This window comes from Fusarium vanettenii, assembly GCF_000151355.1.
Source record: "Fusarium vanettenii 77-13-4 chromosome 2 genomic scaffold NECHAsca_18_chr2_1_0, whole genome shotgun sequence".
Taxonomy (NCBI): domain Eukaryota; kingdom Fungi; phylum Ascomycota; class Sordariomycetes; order Hypocreales; family Nectriaceae; genus Fusarium; species Fusarium vanettenii.
Genome location: NW_003315867.1, coordinates 1537039 through 1555606, shown reverse-complemented (window position 1 = coordinate 1555606; position 18568 = coordinate 1537039). Strand labels below are relative to the sequence as shown.

Here is an 18568-nt window from a genome sequence, read left to right as displayed (position 1 = left end):
ATGCGGTCATGTGCCATTGTAGATATTGGTGGATGGGCATTGTGTGTGAGTGTGAGGGACCATTCAGCTGCTGATAGTAAGTACACTTCTTATTCGAGTTGCCTAGTCAGCATGAGTCAATACTCCAATTCCAGGCACCTACAATTGTAGGAATCCCACTATTACAGACAGCCGAATCCGTCTTACATTGTGTCAACAGCTAATTCACACCTGAGGCTAATAGTGAATGAATACGGACGACAATGAGTGCATCTGGCCATCACCCCTCCAGGCACCCCTGTCACAGACTCACAGCCCACCACTGTCCCCGTTCACAGCAAGCGTCTCTGGCGCCAGAAAAAACAGGCTCGTACGCTCCATTGTCAGACTTTGGGAAAAAGCCTCGAATGCTTCTTTGATCATGTGCTCCTGTTCGATGCAGATGCCCCGCAGAGCCCGCCTGTGCTAAGCCCGGATAGGTAGCCACCCTGTGACCTCCGTCGATGCAGCCTGCAAGTCACGCATTGTCACGCGCCGAGGGACGTGCTTCTCTAAATCTACACTTTGCCTTGAGAACCTCACCTCGTTCTTTCTTTTCACTCTCACTGCACCTCTTTATTAAAAATTAAAAAAAAGGACAAAGCCCAGGGCGGCTCGAGGGAACAGAGACCTTGCATAGGCTCTCACCTGCCGGCTTTCCATTATTCTTCTCACCCGTGGGGCCGGGCCTTGAGGTCCTTCCCTTGTTCCTTGTTCGCCCCTCGCTCGTTGATATCGAGCCGCTTATCATCGCCTCCATTTCAACCAACCTTTGAACCCTCCAAAAGCACCTTGCACTTCACGCCTCTACGCCCAAGTGTTTGCCCCTCGCTCGTTGCTCTTCTGCGTCGCACATTTCTCGCACTTGCTACCTGCTCTTTGCGCCCGCAACCACGTGACAGTAATTCTTGTCATGAGAGCGGCACTTGTTCTCATGAACCCGACCCACGAAACACCTCTCGCGAATTTGACTCTTACTCTGCAACCTGCCGCCTGCCACCTGCGGCATTCACAAAGAGATGGCTACAAATGGTATGTTGAGCTCATGAACGAGATGAAGCTAGATTAAGTGAAGCCATCTGTTTCATTTCATCTCATCCGTTACTCCGTCCTAACCTCTAACGTTATGTCCAGGCCAGTCATCTCGCTCCGCCAACGCCGTTCCCTCATGGAATCCCGCCGCGCTGCTGCAGCCAAATCGCAAGACGCCCTCGAGTCCAGATCTCACCAACCCTGCTCAGAGGCAGTTTTCACCATCCCAGAACCTTCAGAGAAATCTACAGAGACCTCACGCGAATAACCCCGTCGTCTTTCAGTTCTCAAGTCCAAATGATACCCCGTCTGCCGGTCCATCTAGTCGATCATCTACCCCAGGAAGCAGCTACACGAACGGAATCAATGGCGCCGGTGCATTCATTGAGCGTATGAATAACATTCAGCATCGTTCGGTAGTTCCGCAGGCCAAGCGACGACGAGTCGAGGACAGAGAAGGCTCTCATGATGGTCAAGCTCCCACGGTCCGTGGCGGGAGCGGGATTTTGGGAGGATATGTCCAGGAGAAGCGCAAAGAGGCTAACAGCTCAACTGCCTCGCCAGCCATGACTGTCGACCTCACCAGTGGTATGTCTAAATACTTGCCATCCCCTGTACTTGTTTGCTAACCTGCTTAGGAAACGATGATGAAGAGGTTGTCGTACAAGACCCTCGCGATGAGGAGGTTTGCTATGGTATGATCAAGGCGGCGCTGAGCTGCAGCCGAGTTCCCTCGCCAAAGCCTGGCTCTGTGCAGAGCCTCTGGGGCCCGGGCTATCAACCCGCTATCAAGGTCGTACTCAAGAGGCAGGTGGGCGATACATCGTTCAAAATACAAGCATACGACCACACGCGGCAGATCATTGGTCTCGTTGAAGCTGCAAGTGCCCGTGCTGTTGCTCCTCTTCTCGACTCGAATATTCATTTGAGAACAGAATGCCGGATCCCGCCACAACCCAAGCAACCCGGTGAGGAACCTGGCCACCCGACTTCTCGATCCTACACTCTGGACATTGTCATGTACGGGCCCGTCAAGTATGCGCGCAATGTGGGCGCGCACCTGAGCAAGTACAACCAGAAGCTGCTAGCCCCCTACCTGGTCCAGAAGGGCATCCGCGTCCAGAACCCTCACGTTCTCGAATATCGTCCCCCGGCCCCGAGATCATACTCTTCCACCAACTCTTCAGCCGATGGACAAGGGGGTTCGTTCACCAGCACCATCACCAATCGTACCGTTGAGGAGATTCGTTCAGAAGTTATGGGCGTGTTCGACTCCCTCACACGAAACGACGATCTACCAGAAATGGAACCTTCCTCAAACATCCTCACACCTCTGCTTAAGCATCAGAAGCAAGGATTGTTCTTCATGTCAACTAGGGAGCAGCCCCGAGATGTGCAGGCGCAGGAAAAGACCATGGTATCATTCTGGCAGGACAAGATAGGCCCGGCCGGACAAAGGCTGTTCCTCAATGTCATCACTGGGCAGACCCAATCCAGGCCGCCGGCAGAAACTCGAGGTGGAATCCTGGCTGACATGATGGGTCTTGGTAAGACGTTGAGTATTCTCTCACTAATCACATCCTCGACAGACAAAGCACTCGAATGGGAGCAACGAGCTCCGATTCAGCCAGAGGCTCCAGAACAAAGGCAGTCGAGGCACGATGTTCTCACCCAGCAGCCAAGCCTTGCCTTGACACCTCTGATGCTCAACTCCAAGGCTACTCTGCTTGTCTGTCCTCTGAGCACTGTTACCAACTGGGAGGAACAGATCAAACAGCACATTCGGCCTGGTACTCTCAACTACCACATCTACCACGGACCTAACCGAATCAAGGACCCTGCGAGACTGGCCGGCTTTGACCTCGTCATTACCACCTACGGCTCCGTTTCGAACGAGCTCAGCTCTCGCCGGAAGAAGAAGGATGGGTTGTACCCGCTGGAGCAACTTGGGTGGTTCAGAATTGTGTTGGATGAAGCACATATGATTCGCGAACACTCGACTCTACAATTCAAGGCGATTTGTCGATTGCAAGCCGACAGACGCTGGGCTGTCACCGGAACCCCTGTTCAGAATCGACTTGACGATCTGGCAGCCTTGCTCGCTTTCCTCCGCCTTCATCCTTTCCACGATCGAAGCAAGTTTCTCCGTTACATCGTGGAGCCTTTCAAAGCATGTGACCCCGAAATTGTGCCCAAGCTACGAGTTCTCGTCGACACGATCACACTACGCCGACTCAAGGACAAGATCAACCTGCCTCCTCGAGAGGATCTTGTGATTAAGCTTGATTTCAGCCCCGAGGAGCGCAGCATCTACGAGCTTTTCGCAAGAAACGCCCAGGATCGAGTCAAGGTGCTGGCCGGCATTAACAATGGAAAGGCACTTGGCGGAAACACGTATATCCACATCCTGAAGGCTATCCTGAGACTCCGACTGCTTTGTGCGCACGGCAAAGACCTGCTCAATGACGCTGATCTTGATGCCTTGCAAGGAATGTCGGCAGAAATGGCAATCGACATCGATGACGACGACGACGAAGATGACAAGCCGTCCCTGTCGGACCAGAAGGCACACGAAATGTTTACTCTCATGCAAGAGACCAACAATGACGCATGTATCGAGTGCAGCAGGAAGCTTGGTTCTAACGAGAGCTCCAACATCGAAGCCGAAGGTCAGGATGACATTCTTGGATACATGACTCCCTGCTTCCACGTCATTTGCCGATCTTGCATCAAGACATTCAAGGACCGGGTGAGATCTCTGCTGGCACCAGGCGAGACGTCTGGATACTGCCCAGTCTGCAACGCCTATGTCAAGCATGCATTCGTGCAGCTTCACCGTAGGGAGGTGGACGCTGAGCATGATGGTCCAGCCAAGACCAAGTCACGCAACTCGGTCAAGAATTTCGACAAGTACGATGGTCCTCATACCAAGACGCGCGCTCTGATCGAAGAACTCTTGCAGCATAAAGCAGCCAGTGAGGCCAACCCCTCTGAGCCCCCTTACAAGTCTGTTGTCTTCTCGGGATGGACCTCGCACCTGGATCTCATCGAGCTGGCCCTTAATGCCGCTGGAATCAAGTTCACGAGACTGGACGGCAGTATGAGCCGCACACTCCGAACATCGGCCATGGACAAGTTCCGCGAAGACAACACGGTTCATGTCATCCTTGTATCCATCATGGCTGGTGGACTGGGTCTGAACCTAACAGCAGGCAATAGCGTGTACGTGATGGAGCCTCAGTACAACCCGGCGGCAGAGGCTCAGGCTATCGACCGAGTCCATCGACTGGGACAGAAGCGACCTGTCCGCACGGTTCGGTACATCATGCGCGATAGTTTTGAGGAGAAGATGCTGGAGCTTCAGGAGAAGAAGATGAAGCTTGCCAGCCTCAGTATGGACGGACAGAGCAAGACGCTGGACAAGGCCGAGGCTGCTCGGCAAAAGTTGATGGACCTTCGAAGTCTTTTCAAATGAGTCATGACATGCACTGCACTGCACAGTCGGTTGGACGACTGGATGGGAAGACGGACGCTGCATTGGGCAGGCGTTTTTGGTGTGTTTTTTGACATGACATTTGATTTGTTTCATTTCTTCTGCCTTCTTCTCTTCTCTCTGCTCACTCACCGTGAGCCGGTTCGGGCTCAATTAGCATCATCCTGGAGCGTGAGCGCGCAGGCATATATACATGGATTTCGTTTTTGGTTCGTTTCGTTTCGTTGTGCGCTACTAGGTTGGTAAAGGGAGGAGGGACATACACTTGGCTCTCACGAGAGGTTTCTTTGCGTCATGGGAATAACTCGGGGGTTGAATGGGACGGCATGAGCGTTGAGTTGAGCAGTTCTCCGATACCACAAAATGCAGGCAGTTCTGGGATTGCGTATGGCGTGGCGTACTGTCGTTGCTGTTGTTGATGGGCTTTTTTGCCCCATGGACGTCATGAGCAGCCAAGGTTAATGATAGAGGGGTGATGACATATAGACAGCGGGTATTCAAGCTCTTCAATAGGGAAAATGAGTTCAAGTTAATAAGTCAACCATGATGTAGTCGATTGATTGATTGATTTGGTGGTATCTAAGTCTCTCCATGATCCCAGTCTTGAAACCCCTTAACGCCAACCTCGTGCCTCCCTTTTGGTCCATCCACCATGACTCTACTACCGGCAAGGAATCATATTGCTGGTAATCCTCAAGCAGACTCATCCTCGTGGCGCAGGCCAGAATACTCAGTCCCCTGGTTAGCAGTGCTCAACCTCGCACACAGACTCAAGAGCACGACCGTCTCGGTAGCTGCATAGTGGTTTAAGGCGTCAAGTAGGATCTGCAGGTGACGGCTGAAATTGCCCTCCCACTTGCGGATGATCTCAAAGAGGTTCTCGATGCGAGCCTCGGCATCACCAGCGCCGGCGCCGGCAGCCGAGACGGTGGACGTGTCGTGAGCAGCTGAACCTCGCTGGGTGGCCTTTGTGGCCTGGAAGCGCTTCCACTGGTCGGCCGTCATTGTAGGCGGTCTGGTTGCGCCAGAGAGGTCGGGGTCTGACTTTTCGAGTTCACGGGTGAGCCAGTTTGTGTAGGCAGCGAAGATGGTACAGGTCTGCATGAGCTTGGAGTGAATCTAGCGAGGGGTTAGCGATGCTGTCATGTCAGGGCGTAGATTAATGTGTACATACCCTCAGTAGCTTGCTGTTGGTAAGCATGCACTCCTTGAGACACGTATCCAAAAAGTCGACGTGATCCTGCATCAACTCGTCGACAGTCCGTGTAGATACCCCTGGACCCGAGTTGACACCTGTAGCATCCTCGTTGGGCCGTAGCCGCGACATGAACTTGGTCCAGTTGGGCTCAATGACCTCGGCGGTGCAAAAGTACAACAACTGCTGGACAAAGACAAGCATACGTGCGCGGAGAGTCCAGACGCGACGCTTCCAGATCTCCAAGTTGCGCAGTACGCCCTTGTGCGCCCAGCTGATGCCGCGTGTCTGCGTTTGCCAGGTGGTGGAGAGCTGCGACTCAAGGTAGCGTAAGGAAAGGAGGTAGCGGAAGAGGGTCTGGTATCGCCAGACGGTCTTTCGGCTGACGACGAGGGAGACGGGGAATGGGACAAGGTAGTCAAGCTGCAGAGAGGTGAAGCCGACAGCGTTCTTGTCGTTGTCGATGGGTTGGTTAGCCAGGGGCTGCAACGCCTCACCCTGCTCAATACCCGTGATGTTAACGACGCGCTGCAGAGCCTTTGTGAGGGTAGTCTCGTTCATTTCAACCTTGACGTCCTCCTTGAAGGGATCGAGAGAAACAATACTTCCCGGCTGACGCAGCACCAGGTCCAGGAGAGACTGCAGCTTGCCCGTGTTGACAGATTTGACAGGCTTGCGCAGCTCCGAGGCACCCAGCTCGAGGAAGTAGGAGAAGTAGTCGGATGGGTCGAGGAAGAAGTAATGCTTCAAAGAGCGGAGACGAGCTGGCAGCGCATGTGTCGTGAGTAGTAGCTGCATGAGGGACTCGTTGGCGTGGGCATACGCGTTATTGACGTTCTCGAGGAACCGGCTGTCGTCAAAGGAGACGGGGACGTCCTTTACAACCTTGCTGACATCGACGCCGCCACACTCGCGGACGACGTTCAGGTACTTTCCAGCGAGCAAGACTTTGCCCTTGACGCCCTCGAGTTGAGGGGGGATGTCTTGTTCTCGAATAGTATATCGTCGCTCCCAGTATTCGTCTGTATAATCTTGCTCCAGCCTCTCGCGACGGATGCTCTTCTGTTCCTTGATCAGGAACTCTGCATGAGGGTCATGAATTCCACCGTGATGTAGCCACTCGTTGAGCATGACCATGTAAGGTTTGCTTGCGTCTCGCAATAGCGTCGTCAGTAGAGCTCTGGCTGCTGGATCTCCAGATAGAGACTCGAGGCGCTTCGTGATCAAGCCGAGAACAACTCCACCTTTGCATATCTTCTTTCCCGTCATGTTGCCGGGCACCAGCTCGCCGCCATCTCGTAGTGTTTCCAGGATGTTTTCAAAGTCGTCGGCACTATCCTCAGACTCATCCGTCTCTTCGTCGAGCAGGGCGTTCTTCTTGAGAAGCTCGTGAGCCAACATGTATAGTTGCAGCATCATCTGTCTCGTGGACAAGGTGTGGATATTGAGCACATGCACCGTAAATGTATCACTCGTGAGAAACTGTGTCTCGAGCTGTGCAATCATGACTAGATAGTCGTGCAGAAACTTGCGTATTGACGCACATAGAGCGTGGTTGACAGCGCCAAACTCCTCACGACTTTGGACATCGACAAAGGCTTCGAGGGCAGAGTAGTAGGTCGCCATTTTGAGCATCGACAATGTCAGGTCTTGTAGGCTGGGGTCAAGACCGGGCAGCGTCCTGAAGCTCGGCCCGGACAACCTATCCCTTTCCTCGTTGGGGTTGTATCCCTTGGCGAATCTGATGTACTGCCCTTCATATCCCATGAAGACGTAGAGTAGATCTTCGACTATGGCGGCTTCTTGTAGCTCGAGGCTCAGCTCCCCCAAGGATTTTGGCTGGGGGGCTTGTGGTACGGTCGATGCGAGAGGAGGGATGGATATTCGAGAGGCTAGAGGTGCTGTAGTATGTGGGAGGAGGGTCGCTTCTGGGTTCCATGGTGCTTTATGCATGGTCAGCCTTGATGCCATCGAATGTCCAACGAGTCGTCATACCTTGAGGAGTCTCAGCTCTCGTCTCCCGCTGTCGCGCCTCAGGTGCCTTGTACCTCGGTGCTTCCGATGCACTCCTGCTCTCCGAAGGACCTCTCCGTCGAGTAGCCCTATCCGGACTCGTCGCTCGAGGCACCACGCGCTCGAGGTGAGCTTCATAGGTGCGCTCCGTCACCCTCCTCTCCTCATATCTCCTCTCCTCGACGTTGCGGCTCGTCGGCCTGGGGTTCCCGGACGCCGTGCGCTTATGAACGCCCGGGAAGCTCCCCGGATGAGGCGACGGCCCCTTGCTGGACTCGGAGCGCTCGCTCTTGAAGCTATCGGTATGCCTTGCGGAGACGCGGGGCCGTTCCTCGCGGTGCTCGCTGGCGCTTGCTCGGCCCGATGCTCTGGGTGCACCGGATGACATGTTTTAACCGTCCTACATTGAGAGGGCGTCCCTGCGCCGTCGACCAGATAGAAGTCCTGGGGACTTGGGGGGGTGTGTGGTTGCGGATGTTGGCCGGGGGGGGTTGTTGATATAGAGGAACTGGTCGGCTTGGGGAAGCTGTAAGTGTGTGTGCCCAATCGCGCGACGACGTGACGTGGGGTTGGTTTGTTTCGTCGCGTCAAAATAAATGGACGAGCTTGTGTTACTACGTAAAATTGGTGACTGGGAACAAGTCGATGACTGTATTTGATGCAGTATGAAATATAGAGAAAATCAATTCATTCGAATTAATTGGCTTTGTTGTAGTCGTTGAATAGAAGCATTGTTTTTATATGCCCAAGCATTCAAGCCTCAGTCAGCCTCGTCCGGCACTTGAGCTTCTTACTGTGGCGGTGAAAATGTGTAGCTGTGGCTTCAGCACCTCCCATCCACTAAAAATCCAGGCTGTAAGCCACTAGCCACGAACGCCGCAGCGCGGCTACTACGTAGGCGGAGTGCTTGCCTGGCTGAGGTCCATGTTGCTCTAAACTCCACCAGAGCTCGCATCCTCCGCATCGTCAACCATCATCCATCTTCGCTCTGGTCTTTCAGCCCCTCTCACCAGCTCTTCCCTTTACCGTCTGGCAAGCTCTTCCACGCAAGCTTGCTCGCCCATCTCAACACCGGTCTTGCACCTCGCATCTGCTCCCCCTCGAGCCCTCTCTCCGCCCTCTCTAGCTACCAACCGTCCATCACAACCGCCAAGATGTTTATGGCAAGATCCGAATACGGCATGTCGACCCTTCCCTCACCTTTCCCCGCCATCATTCACTCCCCAGAGCAAAGCTAACCTCTGCCAGACCGGGGAATCAACACCTTCTCCCCCGAAGGCCGGCTCTTCCAGGTCGAATACTCCCTCGAAGCCATCAAGCTCGGCTCCACGGCCATCGGCGTCGCCACCTCGGAGGGCGTCATCCTCGGTGTTGAGAAGCGTGTCACCTCGACCCTCCTCGAGACCTCGTCCGTCGAGAAGATTGTCGAGATTGACCGTCACATTGGCTGCGCCATGTCTGGCCTCCAGGCCGACGCCCGCTCCATGGTTGAGCATGCCCGTGTCGAGTGCCAGTCCCACTCCTTCAACTACAACGAGCCTCTTCGTGTCGAGAGCTGCACCCAGGCCATCTGCGACCTTGCCCTGCGCTTCGGCGAGGGTGCTGACGGTGAAGAGACCATCATGAGCCGTCCTTTCGGCGTTGCCCTTCTCATCGCTGGCTTCGACGAGGACGGCCCCCAGCTGTTCCACGCTGAGCCCAGTGGCACCTTTTACCGCTACGACGCCAAGGCCATCGGCTCTGGCTCGGAGGGTGCCCAGGCCGAGCTTCAGAACGAATACCACAAGGTGGGTTCCCTTTTTGACCCCGCGCACCTAAACTATAACCAACTAACACTTCTCCCATAGTCTTTGACTCTCACAGACGCAGAGACTCTTGTCCTCAAGACGTTGAAGCAGGTCATGGAGGAGAAGCTAGATGCCAAGAACGTGCAGCTGGCTAGCGTAACCCGGGAGAAGGGCTTCAGAATATACACAGACGAAGAGATGGCCACCGTCGTAGAGCGGCTGCCTGCCAACTGATGAGGTTGCTTAATGATGAACAGAATCCACGAATAGACAGACAGAGAATCTTGATCTTGGCGTATCTTGGGTCGGCGTGCAACCGCGAGTTACCAAGGCATCCAGGGAAGAAGTTGTAGACAAATACCTGGGCGCCCATGGATGGCCTTCTGAGGATGACCCCTCTTATGTATCATTAATGTATGGATCCAATGGGTACCCAGAAATGATCCGCCCAAGCATCTTGATTCCTACCACCCGCATCACGTCTATCATTTCCTTTCCACCTCCTTCTCCATGCAGCTACTCTATCTGCCAGGTACCATCTGCAACAAAGATGCGATCCATAAATTCATGTCGCGTTATAAGATATAAACAAGTAGCACTCCAGATCCTACCCACCCCTTTACTCTCTATCCAAGACCACATCTTCCCCCTATCCATCATCTTTGAGTTCTAGGAGTTCCAGATCTCGTTCGACGCTCAACAACCCGAGAGCGTACGATGCTCGTTCTGACTTGGCCACGACGATCCGCTGGTCTTCGTTTGGCTCAAGTTCTTGAATGACTCGGTCAATCCGTCGTGGATTCTGCCACACCGAAATGGGCACAACACCAGCTTCGGTCGTGCGAGCATAGGGTGCGCCGCGGCCGAGCTGCGCAGCCTTGATCCAAGAAGATTCGCATCCATCAGCAATCCGTCTCGCAGATTGCCAGCCCGTCAGTCTGGCGATATCACGCAGTCGACGAACGACCCAGCGTCGCTGCCCATCATCCTGGTACTATAGCATTGTTAGCTCCGGTTCAGGGTCTAGTGCCTCTCCTCGGATGACAGTCACGTACCTCGATAGCTGCTACAAACAAGCAAAAGCAGCTCTCAATGAATGCTGCGCTGACCAGACAGGATATCTCTGTCATCTGCGAACAGTCGTCTGATAGACCAGCTGCCACCCGACCCAGCTTGTTCGAATATTGGGCCGTCTGTCGCGCCGACATTCCAGCCGCCTGCATCGCGGCCGGTGGCATCGAAGGGTGAGTCCGGAAGAGGTGGATCATGCCCATATAGTAGTTCATCCAGATCCCGGCCACCGAAAATGTCCGGTATTGCATCGTCATTCCAAACGGTGAGTCTCGTTTATCCGAGTATTCCGGCCTAAGAGGCTGGAACTCGGGGCCCAGACTGTTCTCGAAAACCTCAAATGCATGTTTGATGGCCTCCCACTCCTGGAGGGCAGCTTGAAAGCTGGCTTCAGGGTCATTCTCGTCAGTTGAGTCGCTCTGTGGCGATGACCCAGTTGGAGGTGTGAAGCCTCTTGGGACCTTGAAATCCCCAGTCGTGGGGACAATGCCAGGGAACGCAGGGGGCGATCCATTGCCAGCTCCAGGTGAAGGGCCTTTAGCACGGCTTACCCTTCTTTTTCGTGAGACATCTTTGGAGGAAAATTCCGCAAGGCGCCCAAGCAAGAGTATGAGATGGTCATATGTTCCATATCTAGATCTTCAGTGTTAGAATCCCATCTAGGCCCAAGTCATTAGCGGGTAAACTAACATAGCTTCTAGTTTAGAGATTGGCGCTCTGGGTGGACATTGAGACCAAAACTCGTATTCCATGCTAGATCGGTTAGCTATGTCACCATCACACGCATGAATAACTCACAATAACTTAGTGCCTCCAAGCATGCTTTGATACACATCCATCTTGCAGTACCACCAGTACAAGTCCCGCACGTTTTCGTATTGTTCAATATCTCTGTCAGTCACAGTGACGTTGGGCGAGTCAGCCGGTTGGCCCTTGCCCAGTCCGTAATCATCTGGCGTGGTTCCATGGCCCGAGAGCGTGTGAAGAAGGTTATAGTCAAGGTCGTTGAGTTCGCTCTGTGATGTTACCAAGAAGCCGGGAAAGAAACTGTCCATTTGGTTCTGATTCCGAGCATCCCTTTCTGCCTGTTTCAGTCGCTTCACCGGCAGGTATCTCCGTGACATCTCCCTTAAAGGTATCTCACGAAACAGAATTCTGGCACCAAACAGATGATTACACCATTTGGTATGGTCCGATGACCAAACTTCGAAGTATGCCAGCAAGAGTGTTGCTGCGACCGTTGCAGGTTGTGTGCGCCTGAGGGGTGTGTTGACATTTCTAGCAATCCTACGTATTGCCAGGTGATAGTGCTTCATGGCGGCAGTAGCTGGTATTTTTTGTAGTTTTGCTATCTGCAAGGCCGCCAGAGCAAGCATGGCATGAAGTAGCGCAGGGTGGTTCAAGGATATGACAGGAAAGGTGTCTTGCCGACGGTTAGCTCTTGGCAGGACTTATATCGGAGACGAAAGACTTACAGCTCCAAAGATTATTGGTTCCTTTGGGAGTAGCGTCGAACGCGTTCTCGCCAGTATGGTCGAATGGGTGCCTCTCATATAATGACATGCTCGGACCTGTCACCTGAATGAAGTGCATGAAGATAGCCAGCATCCTAGGATCCTTGAGTTCAGATATCCGGGCTGTTGCGGTATAGTCAGAGAGTATGTTGCATTGGGCAAACGTGGAGAAAGCCCGAACTCGAGTCCCATTCGAGTCCCATGCGCTATTGAATTGCCTCATTACCGGTCCAAGAACTTCTCGGGGGTCATGAGTTTCATCGTCTGATTCGCCCATCGAGGCATCGTCTTCCGGCAAGTCGTAATCAAGGGTGGAGTCCGGTACTTTCCTCGCCGGTTCGGGTGGCTCTTTCTTTACGCGAACAGGATTCGCTTGGCTGCCACTGGCATATGGTTCACTCGCATAGTGTTCGCTGCTTTGTCCGTTAGTCGGAGGGCCGAAGTGGTGCGGGCGATGTTCTTGTGGAATCCTGGCGTATTCTGTGCGAGGCTCGGGTGGCATCATGCCATTAGGTTGGTGGTATGAATGCGGAACAGCAGAAGCGTTGAAATCATATGCTCCAGGGGGCATCGGGCCTTGTCCATGGGCGTAGTGCCCATAGGGCATATGTTGATGCCCGTGATAGCTGAAGGAGGGCGGCTTGGGGGCTATCATGGGCAGGGGACCTTGAGACGAGGACTTTGCCTGTAAGTGACTGACGAGATGTGAAGACCCTGGGGGGTACAAAGCAGGACCAAAAGGACCACCTTGTATCGCACCCATTGGGTCCTTGAAGATGACCCGCTGGCTGTAGCCCTCGCATTGTCGTTTGGATTTGATGCAGTTATTGCATGTCGGCCTGCCCTCGTCGCATTTGATGCGCCTTTTGCGACAAGCTTTACGGGAGTATACGTCAGTAATGTAGCTCTCGAAGCAAACATGCAGGAATAGCGGGTTTGCAGACTCACTTAGACAACCAGTTTTTGTCCTCTTGCGGATGTTATTCCTCTTGCGTTCCGGGTCGTCTTTACCATCATCTTGTTGGTTTGGGGCAGCAGGTGCCTTCTGAGCAGCAGAAGCTGATGCTGCTCCAGAATCTCGATCCATGATGAAAGGGCCGCCGAGGTGCGAACTTGACAAGTTCTCGGTTCACGCAGTCCTCTATGGTTGACAGCTTCACATGACGGTTCCTCGCGGTTGAGTCGGGAGTAAACCACAGTCCAAGACAGAAGTATTGGAACACGCCGGCTATGTGGGCTTGGGACCGATAAGCAGGACAATCAAATCAAGACGGGTTCGGCTCGGATGATAAAGTTGGGATGAAAGCGAACAGGCGGGACCAAGAGCAGTTCGGGACGAAGAAACAGCCGAGGGAAGATAAGAGGAGGTGTATCCGCAAATATGACTTGACGAGTCCAATAGGTTAGAGGAGACGGGAAAGCGCATGCAATATAGGCAAATAAAGGAGAGGAAGGTAAGTGATAGAGTCGTGCTCTCAAGCGCGCGAGGGGACGAGGGGAGAGCAAGACAGAAGCCAAGGATCCGGGATTGTCTACTATAAGGAAGCTTCTGGCGGCAGGTGCTAGAGCAACTGAAACATGTTTGTGTAACTTGAGAGTCGCCGGTTTGTCAGTTGAGCTCGGCCACCGGAGCGAACAGATGGATTGGCTTCCTGTCAAGTCTGGCCGGCGACAAGGACTGCGGCCGTCGCAGCAAGGATGACGATCTTGTGCTCAGTGTTTTGTCTTGTCCGCCTGCTGTTGATTGAGCCGCCTGGTCGTCTAGTCGGGATGTCTCTGAGCAAGCTTCTTGTTTTAGCTCTTGCTGTCTCCGTGTCTCTCTCTTTTTGTTGCCAAGACGATGGACCCTTCTTTTAACCTCGGGGCGTTGAAAGAGTCCGGCTGATAATGAAAGGCCTCTAGTAAGGCCCAATTATTCAAGTTTGCGAGGCGACTGATGAGAGAACAGAACGAGAAAGGGCCGAGAAAGGGCAGCACGCGCCCCGGGTCCTGAGGGCGGCACCGTACCCGCCGCCTGTAAAGGTAGCTTAGCGGGATGTTGGGATGTGTGGAGATGAGGGTGGTGGTTTTTTGCCGGAAACTGTGGGGGGGCTCTCCGGCGATGGAGATGGTGATGGCGTCCCGAATAGGGAAGGTACACAGTGTCAAGCCAGACGCCGGATGAGTTGTAGCCCACAGATGAAACGCAGCTCGAAGGGCGTTACTGGAACCTTGGGAGTAAAGATTGGAGGTGAAGGAGATGTTCAAAATCAAGGATGGAAGAGGAAGGACGTGTTAATGCGGAGGGGAAAGGCCGGCTATTCTCAGATCAGGCTGGCTCGACGAGGTGGGCAAGAACGGGAGGCACCTCCTCAGGCACGCAGGGTACCTCCTTCCTTCCCACTCTCAGACTTTATTTACCGCCTCGAGGCTCAAAATTGAAATGGAAGGCGGCCAGACCAGGGAGGACGGGGTACAGCGGCGCAGTGCGGGCAGTGGGTGTCACGGAAAGACAACTGAGAGACACCACCATAGAACAGACAGGTGATGGAGTGAGATGAGGTGCAGTGAAAGAGAATAGTAATTCATTTCTCTCGTCTCATAGTATGAAAGAGGAGATGCCTCGGCTCCAAGCCATATATCCGTAATCCAGACTCACTCCCGCTCGAGGTATCAAGACGGGCAAACTACAAGAGGCATAGTCGAGTCCACACCCAGTACGAGCCTCTGCAACCCAAGGTACACGAGGTGCGCTAATCAGTCCTATTAGTAACAAAGGCCGCTATCCCCCAGCAGATGAAACTTGAAAATCACCACCAGGCCAGATGCACAACCGGATAGAAAGCCCAGATACAGTATGGACAAGACATGGGGATAGCTTGGGCCAAAACTGCCGCTTGACAATCTGCAGGCTCCGAGGCCAAGGCACTAAAACTCCCACCGCTCGCCTTAGCACGACCCCAAAAGCTTCCAAGAGACAGGTACCGCCGACTCGACGGCATCAGAACTGCCACTCATTTAACGTGGGAGTGGATTCCCTCATGCATCCATTGCATTGGATTGCAGAGAGGGGAGAGAGACAGAGTCCTTCAAGTCTAAGGACAACCCTTGTCTTGCTGGCGGCGTTGCAGTACTAAGGCGGGCCTATCGTTCGAGCATCCCTGGCCGGCATCAGACCCCGAAGTATCCGTTTCCCGTTTCTCAACGGAGAGTGACACAGATAAAGGCATTGTTTCTTCTCTCTTGCCCTGCCAACGAGCAAGACCGTCTCAGATTACGCCTTTTGGCTGACACGGGTCTCCCTGAAAAGTAAAGAGCATTGACATCAAGGTCGAAGCCATCATCAAACCCTAGACGCACGGGGAAATAATACAATCCGGCGGTTGCTGTCAGGACTTAGCAATCACAAGCTTGACGCCGCCAATTGCCCAGTGCGACACCCTGGGGCGTTCCCTGGCCCAACCTTAACCCGACCATGCCGATCTCCATTCGTCCATCTAGGACCCGGCATCTAAGATGCCGCTCTGCTTGCGCCTGGGGCTTGCTGGGTGCCGAAGGCTCCGTACGCACATGGTAAACTGCAGGTATCAAAGCCGGCAGGGCAGGGAAGAGGGCCCGTATCTTGAGATGAGCAGCACCGAATACGCGGGACAGTGCCCTCCCTCCAGTCGACGACGGTGCTATAAGTTATCTGCCCTCATCATGGAGCACGCAATGCAATGCAGCCACAAGCCCCCAAATCAAGCCCGTCAGTGAGCACGACACCCCTCTGGCTCCTCCTCTGCTCCTACACAGTGCCCTGTGGGCTCTTTTTCTGGCAATTCCAGCCCTAAATAAGGCTCGATGACGGACTGGGCGTCTCCCACACACCACCACGGGCCCTTAGACCGCTGCTTTCAACTCGAGCTTGAGGCCGACTGCCCCAGCTAACGTTACAGTACGTAAAAAGATTGACGAATGGTTTTTCGTAAATCTTGGGCCTTTTTCTCGGAAGTGACTTGGCCGAGCTCCTTCCACCTTCAGTACCGTCGGTCGGGCCCTTCTCGGACGGGTTCCCCTCCCGCCCGCGGACCCTCCGAACGGCTGCCAAAACCTTATTAGCAACCTCCTCCGTGCGTTACACTACCTTTACTACCTACCTACTAAGGTATACCAGTTCATGACCTTTGTTCACTTTCCTCGTCTGGTGCTTCAGATGGATATTAACTATTGTTGAATCTAGTGTATCTAGTGTTGGCCGGGCATTACTAGCCTGTTGATCTACGTCTTGTCTTGTACACCATGAACCAACGCTTCTATGCGCCCTCATGGTCTTGCCCTCCTACTCGAGCGCTAAGTCTGAATGCAGCTACAGTACCAGTTCAAGAGCACCTGTGTAACACAAACAAAACATAGCGTTACACATTCCTCGTTTCTGGTCCTGCCCAGATCCTTTGAACGCATCATGTCTTTCACGCACAATGTGCGACTTGACCAGACACACTGCCTCTGAGCAACCCGACTCAACGCCAAAAGGCCCCCCTTGCCCGGTTCTCTGCCTGATCGTCAGGCCGTGAAGGTGTAGCCCAGGTCCTTTTCCTCCCAACCCCGGCGTCGCCCGCCATTGGGATCTTGTCCCGGCAAGCCACCATGTCGTGAACCGGTGTTGAAGTGGCATGCCGCCGTTTCTTTGACGCAGAACTGCGCTTCTGATGTTTCCATCACGATCGAGCTCGAAAGTTCTCGACGAACGGTGCGAAGACCATGTCTTGGACCCCAGTCGTTGGTCTCAAAGACCTGCCTCATCTACCAAGCCGCGGTGGTACAGACGCCGCCATTGAAGAAGGCTGTGGCAAACCAAGAGCTTTGGAGGCCTACCAACTGGTATACCTGTGCCCCGTACGTTGCGTGCTTGTTCCACGAGTACGAGCCCTTGCCCAGGAAGAGCGCTGCAGAGCACTGCAATCTTTGTACAGATATAGAGATGGACCTTGATAGGTAAGCAGCCAACCCCAATTCTGCAACTTGGGATTGCCCAGTTTGCATGCCGTGTCTTTTAGGGGCCATCCTTACAGGCCGCCACACTACGAGACAGAGGACATTCCCAGCTTCCAGCTTCAGAGACTGAGTTGCTTCGGGCGAGTACTGTAAAGTCCTCGTGCTGTGGCGCTGTGGCAGCTGTACAACTGTTGTGTCCGGGCAAGGGCTTCGGAGGCCACCCCCGTTCATACATGCTCCAGGAATAAGCTGAAGTTGCGCCTCGTGTTCAGATGAAGCGGCTAGAGCATGGCTGCCCGCGGGGACTCACGCCCATGATCCAGAAGCATGCATCAGGCTGGTACTCTCTGCTCCTCGAGTATTTGGTGTCATTCCCACTTCGCGGCAAGCCAAGTCGCTCCATGGCTTGTCGGGCGTCTGGGGGTTTCACACTACGATCGGATTCTCGATCGCCAGCAGCTCGCGATCGTTTATCAGAGCTCATCGACTGATCTTCCCGCCTCCAGTGACTCCTTCTTTTACATAATGTCTCAAGACCAGCTGTGGGCAGGCTTCTGCACGCACCCGCTGTCCTAAATAGCACAGCCATGCGGCTCATGGCATTTCCACCGCGTAAGGAGGTGTGACGAGTTCTCACCAAGGAGCCAGTCTATTTCGGGGAAGAGACGGGTTTCCAAGGCCAAGACGGTCGAGAGCATCGAGAAGCCCTTGGTCAATGTACACTTTGTCTCGAGTTCTCAGAAGAGCTGGAGTTGTACGACAACCTGTCACCCCAAGTGCGTGAAGACCATCGCCCAGCTTACTTGACTTTTTGCTTGGTCAGGTCACTTTTTTCCGTGTGTTCGGTCTTCTTCCCTACCCCTTCACGTCAACGGCCTTGAGCTGGGAAGTCAGTGTCTTAACTAGTGTTCTAAACTAAGAATAGACCACTAATAGATCTCTTGATACACAAGAAACAAGGAAAGGATCATATCACAACACACCTTATGGAATGCGTGGATTCAGTCCCTCCTGGTCATCTCACAGACAATCATGATACACTCAGTCGTCTTCATCCGAGCCGCCATGGTATAACCAAGGCCGGTTGAAGGATAATGAGAAGTTTCTAACCAGACAGGCGAATATGAGATAGAGAGATGTTGTTCTCTTACTGCCTAGTATGTGCCAATGTGATGTAAGCCAGGCATTCAAAATTGAGCCACTCTACAAAGCCATGTAGACAATCCAGTATTTCAGCACAAAATGTTTCAAAAGTCCACATGAATTGAAGATACTGAAGTCAGTTGATAGAGCCCATTATGTCTATACTGCTATTTGACCACCTGGAACTTTGTGAGAGCATTTACAACACGCGAACTTACGAGGGTCAGACCAACACGATAATTGGAATACTGCCAGATTAAGATTCAAAAGAACTAGCCTTTTGAGATAGTCCCTCAAGATAATTGCACCAAATTCTTAAATAAATCAAGGTATTCATTCAACTCTC

The 18568-nt window shown here is 53.4% G+C and overlaps 4 protein-coding genes across 4 annotated transcripts; 2 read left to right on the top strand and 2 right to left on the bottom strand.

Annotated features, from left to right (window-relative positions):
* Nucleotides 1-1037: 1037 nt before the first annotated feature.
* On the top strand, nt 1038-4525 carry CHR2107 (SNF2 family DNA-dependent ATPase; the record flags this gene model as incomplete). The annotated part of the gene is made up of 3 exons (XM_003046483.1): nt 1038-1050; nt 1153-1638; nt 1689-4525. 3 exons carry the CDS (start codon nt 1038-1040, stop codon nt 4523-4525), a joined length of 3336 nt encoding a protein of 1111 aa, XP_003046529.1.
* Nucleotides 4526-5236: 711 nt separating this feature from the next.
* NECHADRAFT_32203 (uncharacterized protein) lies at nt 5237-8139 on the bottom strand (the record flags this gene model as incomplete). The annotated part of the gene is made up of 3 exons (XM_003045912.1): nt 5237-5662; nt 5718-7681; nt 7734-8139. The coding sequence occupies 3 exons, from the start codon at nt 8137-8139 to the stop codon at nt 5237-5239; spliced, it is 2796 nt and encodes a 931-aa protein (XP_003045958.1).
* A 588-nt stretch (nt 8140-8727) lies between these two features.
* On the top strand, nt 8728-10016 carry NECHADRAFT_58084 (uncharacterized protein). The gene is made up of 3 exons (XM_003046482.1): nt 8728-8930; nt 9000-9538; nt 9599-10016. Exons 1-3 carry the CDS (start codon nt 8906-8908, stop codon nt 9770-9772), a joined length of 738 nt encoding a protein of 245 aa, XP_003046528.1. The 5' UTR covers nt 8728-8905; the 3' UTR covers nt 9773-10016.
* A 62-nt stretch (nt 10017-10078) lies between these two features.
* NECHADRAFT_103398 (uncharacterized protein) lies at nt 10079-13210 on the bottom strand (the record flags this gene model as incomplete). The annotated part of the gene is made up of 6 exons (XM_003045911.1): nt 10079-10532; nt 10594-11242; nt 11300-11362; nt 11408-11936; nt 12085-12999; nt 13072-13210. 6 exons carry the CDS (start codon nt 13208-13210, stop codon nt 10188-10190), a joined length of 2640 nt encoding a protein of 879 aa, XP_003045957.1. The 3' UTR covers nt 10079-10187.
* Between the last annotated feature and the right edge of the window lie 5358 nt (nt 13211-18568).